At 58.9% G+C, this 12,351-nt stretch overlaps 1 protein-coding gene across 6 annotated transcripts in view; it reads left to right on the top strand.

Moving 5' to 3' along the window:
- PSD (pleckstrin and Sec7 domain containing) overlaps nucleotides 1–12,351 on the top strand; it is a 47,493-nt gene that overhangs the window by 33,217 nt on the left and 1,925 nt on the right. For 5 of the 6 annotated variants that reach the window (XM_061358737.1, XM_061358734.1, XM_061358733.1 and 2 more), the window contains 4 exons: nucleotides 9,112–9,155; nucleotides 10,411–10,589; nucleotides 11,394–11,464; nucleotides 12,007–12,164. In XM_061358737.1, coding sequence (XP_061214721.1) covers nucleotides 9,112–9,155; nucleotides 10,411–10,589; nucleotides 11,394–11,464; nucleotides 12,007–12,164 — 452 coding nt within the window. Of the gene's footprint in view, nucleotides 1–3,391; nucleotides 4,019–9,111; nucleotides 9,156–10,410; nucleotides 10,590–11,393; nucleotides 11,465–12,006; nucleotides 12,165–12,351 lie in introns of those variants that run through there. The other variant, XM_061358739.1, reaches the window with a different exon arrangement.

Genomic DNA, 12,351 nt, shown 5'->3' with positions numbered 1-12,351 from the left:
GCTCCAACAAGCATCTCTGTGGTGTTGACCCCATGGTACTCAGCCTCTCTGGAGCACTGGAGCCCAAGGCTGTGGCCAGGCCCTGGGACTGAAACCATCTCTGGTGGCAGAGGGAATGTGTTTGGTGACAAGGGCAAGGCATGGCCATGGAGCAGGTGGGCTCCCCGTTAAAGCCCTGAAGCCGGCAACTTGCCACACTGTTGTGAATGGGGGAGTCCTGCCTTCTCCCTGCCTGGCCCAGTTCCTTGTGGCACTTGGCCAGGGAGTGCAGGCAGCATTCAGCAAGCACCTCCAGCCTTGGGCTGCTGTGCTTCCCTGCATAGCCTGTCCTCGAGAGGGTTTTCTGAGCTGCTGTCTCTCCATCTCAGGCCCTGGGAACAGGCATAGCTCCCATGGGATCTGCTGGGCAGAAACCATTGCTGCTGGTGAAGCACTACAGTTGGCAAATTACTCATGATGTGGAAGATGGGTTCCCACAGGGTGCCGGAGCCATGTCAGGGGGAGAGAGCTGATGGAAAAAAAGCAACAGAGGGTGACAAGCTGAGCTCCCTGTGTGGGTCTGTTCCTGGTTGCGTTGCTTGCCCCATCATTATGGGGTTACCAGCAGCTCTCAATAGGGCTGTCCTCCCTCTCAGCCCACGCTTTGCCAGTAAAGGGAGTTACTCAGGGAAAAAACCTCCTCTAATTTTAAACCCAACTCCAGAAACAGCTTTAAGCACTCAAAATGGAATAGAAACATCCAAAAAGAGGACCCTGAACCCCTGCCCTCTAATCCTGCTGTGCTCTGGATCATCCAAGCTCTTCAGGCTCTTCGGCATGCCCCCTTTGCAGCCCCCAGCATGCCATGCTCGAGTATTTGCACTTCAGGTACTGCCTCGTCCATTAGACTTCACCCCCCAAAGTACCAGATGTTTGAAGATGTGAGATCAAATTATCCCATCAGATCCCAGCCAGTGGGAGATAGGCTGGTGAGGAAGTGCCATGAAGCTACAGGCTTTCCCTCATGGGTAGAGGTGAAGACCTTTGCTGTGTGTAAGGGAGTGGGGGAAGCTGCAGCGCTGCAGCACAGTCTCACACAGCTGTGCCCGCAGCCCAGCAGCAGGGAGGTTGCTCTGCTAAAAATGGCCTGTTCCCTCTGCAGCTGCGGTGCTTCCCACCACTGCTTTTCAGCCGCCTCTGTACGGGAGCTGTGCTGGGGAGGGGGGCGAGAGGCAACGTGAGGAGCCATGCGTGGAGCAGGCTGAGCTCCTCACCTGAAGCACCACTGTGCTTTAGGGAGACCCTGCTCATGCAAGGAGGAGCGGGTTCCTGGGGTGGGTGAGATGGGGAAAGTGCTGTTGGCCTGCGCTGGGGAAGGAGCTGGCAAGGAACCGTGCCTGATGGGGCTGTGCCTCTCCGGGGCAGCCTTTGCCCCTTGGCCAGGCTCAAGCCAGAGAAGACCCTCTCTTCTTTCTGCTTGCTGCTTTCAGCTGCTTGGTGCATTGGTCCTTGTTCAGGTTCAGGGGGCAGAGAAATGGGGAAGGCTGCCCTGCTGCCCTCCCTGTGTCAGCCTGCGCTAGCCCCATTACCAGGGTAGGAGGCTGCCTCCTCAGCAGACCCGGCTGGCAGGCCGTGCCTGGGGACTGAGGCTCCTGTGCAAGCATGCAGCACAGCTGGCTGGCTAATTTTAGTGCTCCAGGAGCACGCGCATTTCCTAAGGGCAGCAGGGGAGGGAAAGGGCTGGCAGGCTTCACAGGAGCTTCCCAAAGCTTGGGGCAGGACCTAGGTGGCTGTGGGGACACAAAGCCACCATTCCCCTGTGACTCTGGGGTCAGCAACAAGAATAGACCCACAGGGAGCCTGGGCACTACCTTCATATCTGGCTTCTAGGAGACCCAAGACAAACACAGCACAATGCCTGAGAGCGGGCGGCAGCTTGAGTCAGACGATAACTTTATCTGCTACTAGATAATAAGTGTAAACAATCCCAGTTTTGTGCAGGAGAAACGAAAACACTTGAAAGCTTATGCTTTCACAGCTGAGCTCCACGTCCCCCTCACTGGCTGTGCTTTGCTGTGTCCTACACGGCACTCCAGTGAGCTAAGGCAGTGATGCCTTACAAGCAATGCTCCTTCCCTCTGGCTCTGACACCTCCCCTGGAGATTTGTACCCTGCAGGCAGGGCTGCCCGGCTCTCCAGTTCAGGTGTCTTCCCACTAGGGCAGGGAGCTATGCTGGAGATACAAGAACCCATGCCCAAAGATGCCTGTGTCTGCAGGCTTAGACCCAAACCCCTGTGGCCAAATGAAGGCAGCTGCCCATGCAGCAAGGAAGGAGGCAAAGCAGGATGTCCTGAGGCTGGTGATAGTTTGATTAGCTCTTGAGATATTGCTCTTCTCTTGTCAGTGTGATTTTTAGCCCAGGCCCCCTGGGATTTCACTCACTCTTGTTGGTTGTCCGTTATATTTGAGGTGTGGATTTGATTTTTACATGACTGATCACTTTATGGAGCCTTAGCTTTTCCCCACCTTCCTTACTGGTTTAGCTCAACCTTGTGCTTTCCTGGCTGGCAGAAATGCAGTATGGCCAAATCAGACCCCATTTCTCCCCAGTGCTGATAAGTGATTGCAGGAGTGAGCCAAATCTGTTCTGCCTTCCAGCCTAGGAGCCCAGAGCATTTCACAGATGTTAATGAATTAAGACTGACAATGCAGTCAGGTCCCCGGGGGAGGAAGGTAGGATGGGCCCCCACCTTCCAGCTTAGAGGCACAACAGCGGGGCTCAGACGCTCGGAGTGCTGGGTAAGTGATTATAATGTGGGAAGAAAGCCCCAGCTCCCACCTCTGAGCTATAATCACGGGAGCGCTTGCTCAGTTGGATCCCCTGGGCTATGGCTTTTTTTGTTTTCCCTCTTTCCCCTAGGAATGATATGCTCCCTGCTCCTGTGGCTCCCCTGTCTTCAGGGGCAGCCCATGTGCCAGGCACCCATGCCCCCTCCCTCACAAGTTTTGCCCATGATCACTACACCAAGCAGTTAGGACAGAGTGGAAAATTTCCCCTTCTCCACTGGCCGTGTCTCCTACTCAGTCAAGCCTAACTAAATTGCGCATCGATCCTCATGCCTTCTGCAAGGATGCCCAGCCTTTTGCTTCTTCACAGTGAGAGCTGCCTGTAGCATCTGTGTCCTGCCCTTAACCAGCTGGGTGTCTCCAGCCACTCATTTTCTAGCCTGAGCAGGAGGGACAGGCAGGAGGATTAAGTGTGGGATGGGCACTAGAGATTGAAGGTCTGGTCACACCTCCACTGGGCCTCTCTCCTACCAGCTCAGCCCTTGGAGGTCCCTGGTGTGGGCTGGGCTGCGGTAGCAGCTCTCATCCTGCTCAGCTGGCACAGAGTGGAGGTGCTGCCAGGCCGCTGGAGCACAGGAGATGTCACCACGGCTGTCCCCCAGCCCCATGAACCCGGGAGGGTCCATCCCCCTGCTCCCATTCTCCGTGCTGGGGCGGAAGTGGGGCAGGGACGGGCAGCTGCTGCACCGGGAGCAGCTCAGGCACCTCGTGTGGCATCAGCGCCGGGGATGGTGTCGCCCCGGGCGGGATGCTGGCCGCAATCTCCGCCGCTCGGCTCGGCTCGGCTCGGCTCTGCCGGGCGCCGCGGGTCGCCATTGGCTGCAGCGGGCGGGGCGGGGCGGGCTCCGCCTCTGTCGGGCAGCAGCCGCCGAGCCCTGCCCGGCCCGGCCCGGCTTCAACAGGCGGCGGCGGTGGCGACGCGGGCCGCGGCAAGCAGGGCAGGGCCGGGCAGGGCCGCCGGGCACCCCCACTTTCCCCGCTGCCGCCGGCAGGATGATCGGCGTCAACAGCATCAATAGCAGCGCGGGGCGCATGCGGTCCCGCTCCATGTGCTCGGTGCGCTACGGGCGCAACTACCGCGGCGTGGAGACCTTCTGCTACGGCTGGCCCCAGCGCTCCCGCACCCTCAAGCCGGTGCTCTACACCGACCTGGTGGTCAGCCGCCTCCAGAGCCGCCGCAAGAAGAAGCCGGTAAGCGGCGGGCCGGGGGAGCAGGGGGCGCCGCGGGGGGGGATGCGCAGCGCCCTGCGCCCCGGGGGGCACACGGGCGGATGGATGGGCAGACGGACAGACACGCCCGGACAGCCGCCGGCCCGCCCGCTGCACGAGCCTCAGCCCTGGCGTGGATGTAGCGAGCGGCGAGCCCCATCTCCCTCCCCTGTCCGCTCTCTGCGGACCCGTGTCCCCATCAGCCACCCGTCCGCCCGAGGGTCCAGCCCTGCCATTCGCCTCCCATCCCACCCCAAGCATGAGGGTAGCGGGAGCGCGGCGAGACCTGGGTGACATTGCGCCGCTCGCCGTGGTTTGACGGCAGCGCTAGCTGAAAAACATCGCTGCGAAAAGAATCCAGGACAGAGCCGTACCGCTGGGACCAGCCCTCCGGCTTAGCATAAGTGACAAGCTCTGCGGGCTCCCTGCCAAGGGCTGCGCTGAGCCGGGACAGACCCGCACCCGCTGGGGCGGCGGGGAGAGCCGCAGGCAGCGCTGAGGGGCAGCGCGGCAGCACAGGCTCCCTGTCGAGCGGAGCTGGAGAGGAAGGAGTGGCTGCCTGGACAAAAAAGGGCTTTTTACTGCCAATTGCTTGCTCGCTGTGAGCCGGTATCCGTTTTGGAGGTGTTATGCTAGTGTGCAACGGTCCTAGGTGGGGAGAAGCAAACAGGCTTTTCTCTGGGCACGTCCTACCTCGGTCGGGTGTCCGTCTCCAGTGTAACAGAGAGAGAAGAGTCATCAACTGCCCCTCTGTTGCAGGCAGGCTGGGGCAAAGCGGGCAGGGGGACCCCAGCGTCACCTGGGCAGCCCCCGTGGTCCAGACCAGCCCAGTGGGGCCATCAGGGCCATGCCAAGCAGCGATGCTGTCATAGCGCAGTACGGTCTGGGGGCAGCATTAAGTTGTGACGCACTCAGATGGAAACATGCAGTTGGGAGATGCTTGGTTGTTGCTTCCCGCGCTGTGGGGCTGTGCTGGGAGGGATGGAGGGATTTACTGTCCTTGGGGTGGTAGTTGGCTGAGCAAGGAATGTTTTAAAAGATGTTTGTGCAGCTTGTGATGTTGCTGAGGCAGGGATGGGTAGCCGTCTCCCGCTTCCTGCTGTTGCCTGCAGCAGAGTGGAAAGTGACACAGGACATTGTCCCTCTGACAGCCCATCCTACGGCTAAAAAAGTCTGTCCCCAGGTCAGCTCTGCTCAGTGTGCACTCAGGAGACTCTCTGCAGTGGAGGGGGACACGGTGTGCACAGCAGGGTTGGTGCATGCCAGGTGATGAGTTGTTCTTGAGAATGGGTTATGCATGCTGGGCAGCGGAGGTGCAGATGGGTCTGCCAGGGTGAATTAGGGACCTGACATAGGTATGTTCTCTCTGACATACAGCCCTGATCTGACCATGCCATTCATATCTGCGCAGCTGTGGGGGTCTGGGTGCCTGGGGGACCTGACAGAGCTTTGTGGCTGGGTGTAGAGAAAGATATTTTGCTAATGAAAAGTTGGGGAAAGCCAACAATTGAGCTCTCGTCTTGAAATGCTGCCAGTCATGGAGAGAGGGAGAATGACTGCAGGGAGGATGCTTGGTGGCTGTGAAGTCTGTCTAGCAGAATGTCACAGAGCCACGGCTGGTCACAGGGCCATCACAGGAGGAAGGGGAGCCTTGACCTGCACAGGGCATCTTGCAGTGCTGAGAGCTGGGCACTGTGTTGTTTAATGCAGGAACCAGAAGAATGGAAAGGGGACCTGTCTATCCATAACAGTTATGATACATAAAAGATGCACCCCAGAAAGGGTTAAAACTGTCAGATGCCTAAATTCCTGCCTTAACCCTTCTCTGCTACTTAAGTGCTGGGCTACAGCCCTCCGTGCAGCCCGTACCAAGGCTGCATTCAGGCTAGCTTGCTGCCCATCTCCCCAGACCCAGTTCTGATCTGCTCTGAGCTGAGGGGCTGAAGGGGAATGTTTTCCACCTTCCCACTTGTGCAGGACTGTTATAAGCAGGATTGGTGCTAAGTCTGGAGCATCAGAGCCACCTGCCTCTTGCCCAGTGCAGCCCCCCACTCTTCCCTGGAAACGTTTATTGGAGTAGGATGTTTGCTAGAGGACTCGGGGACGTCCTCTCAGCCTGCTTTTAGGAGGAAGGGCACCAAAGAGAGATGTTGTTGATTCAGTGAGAAATCCCACTGGGACAGTATATTCCTAGGTCTCTTCAGTGTTGTGCATGTGTAGGGCAGAGCTGGCTGGCTGTCCCCGCGTGCTGCAGCAGTGAGCTCATAACCCAGCCATGACAAAAAAACCCCAGCCATGCTTGGGGTCGGCCATGGTGGCATGCGGCCAGCACCCTACTTCCTCTTGGGTGCTTGCAAGTTCAGAGGTGCCAAGAGGTGCTGTCCTTTTGGCTCAGGGGGAGTGAATTCATGGAGCAAACACAGCCTGGAGAGAGGGGTCTGCTGGGTGGTGAAACTGGTGACCCTACTCTCTGCTGACATGGTTGTGTTAGGCTTCAGGAGCCTGCACTGCCTGTGGTTCCCCAGCAGAAACAGTCAGTGCACCGAAGAACCCAGACTTCAGTGGACTGATGGACAGCGGTACTACCACTGAATCAGAAAAGCAGGATAGACTTTGTGGCTGAGTCCAACAGCTTTGTTCCTGAGAGTGGTGTTGGCTGGGGGTGGCATTTAGCCAAGCAGAGTCTTGGCAGGCTGTAAGTGTAGACGTAAAGCTCTGCATTGCCCTCTCAATCCCCTCAGTCCCCCTATTTGCCTCTCACTGTCCCCCTGTACTGGAGCTGAGCAGCCTGTGCTCCCCATCTCTGAGGTGGGGGTACTTAGCAGCTCTGCCCACAGTGGGCTTACGTGATGCTGTCAGGGCCCGTAGCAGGGCAGCTCCAGCCTTTTGAAGCCACAAAGCAGTTCAGCCTTTGAAGTGTTCGCTGGCAGTCCCAGGGCCAGGTTTTTGTAGCAAGGTGCTCTGCTGGGCTGTTCTCCGGCACTGTGCCATCCAGAATAATTGCCTGAGCATCTTCTGACATCAGCTCATCACTTGGTGTTTAGCAGCATCCTCCCGCAAGCCCTACGGTAGGGCTGGGGGCCATGGTCCCTGCCAGTGCAGCACCTCACCTTGGCCTCCAAAATCTCTGCTCAGCTGGCTCACGTCTCCCTTCCTTGGGGAAAGGGAGCTGACCCCTCTCTGTGTCACTACTGAGCCAAGCCACATGTCCTGTTCTGCCTGCTCTTTCCGAGGAGCTTTTCTGCTGTTCCCAGTCCCCACTTCTGTGTGCTGGTTTTTCAGCCTTCTTTTTGTGTCTGTTTGTTCTCAGCATCTTTCGGCTGCATTCTTGGCAGTGAGTAAGATCCCTTCTGTTTCCCGTGGTGACTCCTTATCATCTACGCTGCTCTGAGATGCCTGCTTCTCCCCCTGCTCTGCTCCCAGGTTATGTTTGGCAGGACTCTGGATTGGCTTTTTTTTCCCTCAGGCTCTTTTCTAGGTCTTTTTGCAGTCCATGCCCCTGCCTGCCCCACTGGCTTCTGCCTCCTCACACCTCAGCTTTCTGCCCCTCCAGCACCAGGACTGTGTGAATGGGACTGAGGTCTAATCTTCTCTCAGGTCCTGAGGCCGTACCCCTTCTGTAAGCCTCCTGTCTTCCCAGCAGACAACTGAACTCTGCTTCCCACCTGCTAGATCACAACGACCCCTTTCCTCCTCTGAGGAACAAGAGGGGGAAAGCAAGCTGGTGCTATGCCAGCGTTTCCTGACAGGGAAGTGCAGGAGGAGCTGGTCCCCACTCCGTCCTGGCTGCTGTGCCTCTCGGGGGAGTGATCGATGTCCCTTCCACAGACACTGCTGCGGCCTGTCTGCTGGACGGCTTCCCCACGCCCCTGCACGCCTCCAGTTGTGCTTTCTCAGCCACCAGTAAGATCTCTCAGCAGTCTCTGGTCCAGTGATGGATGTTGACAGCTGCCTGAACAGCCTGTGCGAGACTCGATTATTTTCCTCCAAGGATGATGCCTTCCAGATCTCACTCCGAAGCCCTCTGTGAGCACTGTGTCGAAACCCTCTCCAGAGCCTCCCCAGCTGCAGAGCCTTGCTGAGTGCTTCTGGCTTGCGCCCAGCTCAGACCGGACAAACGCTTGGGAGTGGGGCCCTGGAGCGTCTCGTGCACAGGATTAGCTTGTTGCTCTGCTGAGATGCAGGCAGCAATTCCTGCCTTCATGGTGCTTGGATCCCCAGGGAGCGCAGGGTGCTTGGGGGTACAGGGGAAGAGGGTAGGGACAGGCCACAGCCACCCCAAGCAGCAGCCACCCAGCTGTAGGCAAATACCCACCCTGCCTTGATCAGCACAAGTTCCTCTGAGGGCCTCATGAAAGACAGCATGCTGGTGTCTCTTCAAGTCCAGGGCCAGTGCCATGTTGAAGTCTCCTGAAGCCTAAGTGTGCTCCAATGGGAACATTGCATTGCTGCAGAGCACTGGGTGCTGCCATGAGCTGTCTCTGCCAGCCCAGGACATGTAGCTGATTGCAGGGAGGTTGTTGGCTGTGGGATGTTGTGGCATGGAGCTGCTAGAGGCCCTGGAGCAGCCTGAAGTCCTGCCAAGCAGGATGTGGGCAGGCACCATCAAAATCCATCCAGAGGGCTTGCTGTCCTGGGGCTCAGGCCTCCTGAAATCTGTGCATTGGCAGCTTGGGACACCTTGGAGCAAGGAGAAGGGGCCATCCCAAGGACTGGAGATGTTTGGTATACCTCGCCATCATGCTGCTAATGCTGTGCATCCATCACAGGCAGGTAGAGAGGGAGGGGAGGGGGTGGAGACAGCCAGGGCTGTCCCCAGTGCTGTGCCTGGGCTGTGTGTAGGGTTGTGGGTCCTGTGTTGCCCAGGAGAACGTGTAAGCCTATAGCCCTGAAACAAGGTCAGCTGACTTGCCCAGCCAGGGCAAGCCCAGCCGACTTGCCCAGAACAAAATGACCTGGGGTTGCCTTAACCTCCAGCACCCCTGAGTTTGCCTGTTATGCCCCCTCTATGCCCCGAAGCAACCCCTGGGAGCTGGCACCACTCTCTTGCTGACCCCCTCTTCTTTCCTTTGCAGACACTGTACGGCTCCATCAAGAATGAGAAGCTGCAGTGGGCCATGTGAGTACCCCTCTGGGAGATGCTGCTGCCCAGCCGAGGTGGACAGCAGGGCCATCCTGCTGGTGCAGGGGTTTCCTCTCTCCTGCCGTGCTCCCTTCAGAGCATTACCCTGCCCCAAAAGCCCTCATCAGCTGCGATGCTGCAGAGCAAGTGCTCCTGTGAGGACGTGGGAAGGACAGGGACATCGGGATGTTCTGGGGATGCAGGGAATGCACCCTGCCTGCCCTTGGCACCTCCGTGGGGACCCCTTCCCTGGCATGCTGCGGGAGGCAGCCTGAGCCCAGCTCCCCACGGCTTTGGCGTTGCTCCTTGGTTCGGCGGCCGTGTCCAGGTTGTCAGCGGCCGGGCTCTGGGGGCCGTGGCTGTGCCGGGGCCCCCCGGGGTGCCCGCACCCTCGCCCACAGCTGCCATCTCCAGCAGCAGGAGCGGCAGCGCCCGCGCTGCGGGGATTAATCAGCCCGGCGGTGCCGCCAGCACTGAGCCAATGCGCTCGGGCTGCTGCCATGGCGACGCCGGCAGATGCTGAGGGGTTTAATTAGCAGCAGCGGGTCTGAGGGAGGGGGAGGCAGCAGCTCTGGGCTCCCACATCTTCCTGCCGGGCGGGGGGAGCAGCACCGATGCAGCCTGCCCGCAGCGCCAGGGGCCGTGACCTGGAAGGAGGGAGCTGCCTCCTGGTGCCGGGGCTGCCTGCGTCCTGCCCACACATGCCCCTGCCCCGGGCGGTGCTGTCCCAGGCCTCCCACCACAGGCTCCCCGCACCCCTTTACTGGTAGCTCTCAGCCCCATAGCCCAGCTGCTGCCCTGAAGGCGTTCAGACCACAGCCTGAGTCTCTCCTGGGGGGTGGGTGTCCTTTCTAGGCCCTCACTCATGCCAGCTGGGGACCTGCATGCCCATACACCATGGACCAGGGGGCTATTGTAGTGTCAAGCCCCAGGGTGCTGTTCCACCATGGCCCCTGGCTCCTTGCTCCTTGGGACAGGCAGGACCACCCTGAACCTGCAGCAGATACTGCCATGTCTTGTGTTTTGAGGGGTCAGGCAGCACCACAGCTGACTAGAGGGACAGGACACAGAGGCATGGCTGGTTATGGGATGCTTGCCAATGGTGATGGGAGACTGCTCAGCCTGGTCTGCTGCTTCTGGCCTCCCTTTCAGAAACTGGGCCTACAGGCGGCACTGGAAAATGGGAAACTTGGTATTTGCTGTCCCCAGCAAGGTAATGAACTCTTTCCCCACCCAAATCTGTGCCTGGCAGAGATGAAGAGGAGCTGAGAAAGTCCCTCTCAGAGCTGGCAGATCCCAACCCGAAGTCCATCAAGCGCATCAGCAGCTGCAGTAACCCCTTTCTGGACTTCTCCCAAGACTCCAGCATTGCTACCTACAAGCATGGTCTGTTAGTGCGCAAGATCCACGCTGATCCTGACTGCAAGAAAAGTAGGTACCTGGGGATCCCATAGGAGGAACTCTGGGCGAGAGGGCACCAGTGGGTTCTAGAAATAATACAGGGAGCAGAGCAGGAGTCACTACATGATGTCTGACTGTAGCATCATGCCAGTCTGCAGCATCATCTCCCTGTGCCATGGCTGGCTGGCTGTGCTGAACATAATTCAGTCCCCAGGTTGTGGACACTCAAAACCTCTCCGTGCCAGTCTTCAGGGATGGGCAGAGGCTGAGATGGCAGCACAGCCCCTGCATGCAGTGCTGGAAAGGAGTCAGGCAGGGAGGTGGGTTGGGCCCCCCAGGAGATGTACCCTTCCCACAGGACAGCAGGGACAAAGGAAGGTGCCCTGTGGTGTGATGGACAAGCTGCACAGTGGGTTGGGCGCTGCCAGGCACGTTCACAGTTTCTACCATAAAATCCCTTCGTAAGCCCTGTCCATCTAATGCTGCCTTGATCTGATTAGATGCAGCCTCCCTCCAAAGCCAGCATTACCTGGTGGGTGGCAGCACCTCATCCCCGAGCGGGGAGGCAGCGGGGGGCAGCGGCTCAGCAGGAGCACAGCGGTGCAGCCCCGGGAGCAGGCAGCAGGCAGCCCCCCTGCAGCAGCACCATCTGCCAGGCCCGCGGCCCGCACGGGCTCAGGTGTGCCGGGACAGTCCTGGCGTGCCGCCCATCCCCGGGGTGGGTGATGTGTGTTGTGGCAGGGCTGGCTGGAGGAGGGTGGGGATGGGGGTGCCTCCCCCCCACCGGGTGCTGGGGCTGATGTATGCACTGCTCTCTTCTCTTGTCCCCGGCAGCACCTCGAGGGAAGCGCGGCTGGAAGTCCTTCCATGCCATCCTGAAGGGGATGATTCTCTACCTGCAGAAGGTAGGTCGCAGCAGGGCTGCCCACATCCATGCCAGGAGAAGGATCATCCCCAACCCAGGAGGGAGGTCATGGCAGTTTCCACAGCAGCAAGAGAGGGGCTTCAGTGCCTGGCATTGCAGAGCCTGGCCTAAGCAGATTCCCCACACTGTCTGGCTGAGCTGTTGCTCAGGACCTAGTGGCATCCCTGTTCCAGGGGTGCTCAGGCTCAGCAGCTGCCAGCTGAGGGCCCTGAGTGCAGGGGCTTGTCTGGGGATAGAGGAGGAACTGGGGTCTTTGCCCTGGGCAACGTGTGGTGCTGCAGATCCAGTTTCATGCAGGCACAAACTTGCCCAGCTGGGGGGCTATGAGGAACAGCCACCATGCTGTGGCCAAACCCATGCACCTGGATTGTGCAGCCTCTCTGCATGTGTGTAGCATGAGCTGCAGACAGAGCTCACAGCAGTCTGCTGGAGGTGCTTGCCTGCCATTCCTGCAGTGTCACAGAGCTGGCTCATGGTGGGGTGCCTCCCTAAACTGGCTCTGAAACACCCCGTGATTCGCAGGAGGAGTATAAGCCAGGGAAGGCTCTGGCAGAAGAGGAGCTGAAGAACGCTATTAGCATCCATCATTCACTTGCCACGCGGGCATCTGACTACAGCAAGCGACCCAATGTGTTCTACCTCAGGACAGCTGACTGGAGGGTCTTCCTCTTCCAAGCACAGTGAGTCCCTCAGGATCACCAGCTGGGCCACACGCTGGGGCACAGGGGCTCATATGACTGAAGGGGTGGGTGGGATTGACACTGGGGCCACATTGCTCTGGCCTGACCTGGCCCTTTCTAGAAGGAAAGGGAGCCACTGTCAGTGCTGTGCTTTGCTCAGCTCCTCTTCTTCCCACCCCAATGCGCT

This window comes from Neopsephotus bourkii, unplaced genomic scaffold, assembly GCF_033783945.1.
Source record: "Neopsephotus bourkii isolate Nb327-2 ecotype Australia unplaced genomic scaffold, CSIRO-AGI_Nbou_v1 NB_951, whole genome shotgun sequence".
Lineage (NCBI taxonomy): Eukaryota > Metazoa > Chordata > Aves > Psittaciformes > Psittacidae > Neopsephotus > Neopsephotus bourkii.
The sequence above is the reverse complement of the archived record's forward strand: the minus strand, read 5'-3'. Positions and strand labels throughout refer to the sequence as shown.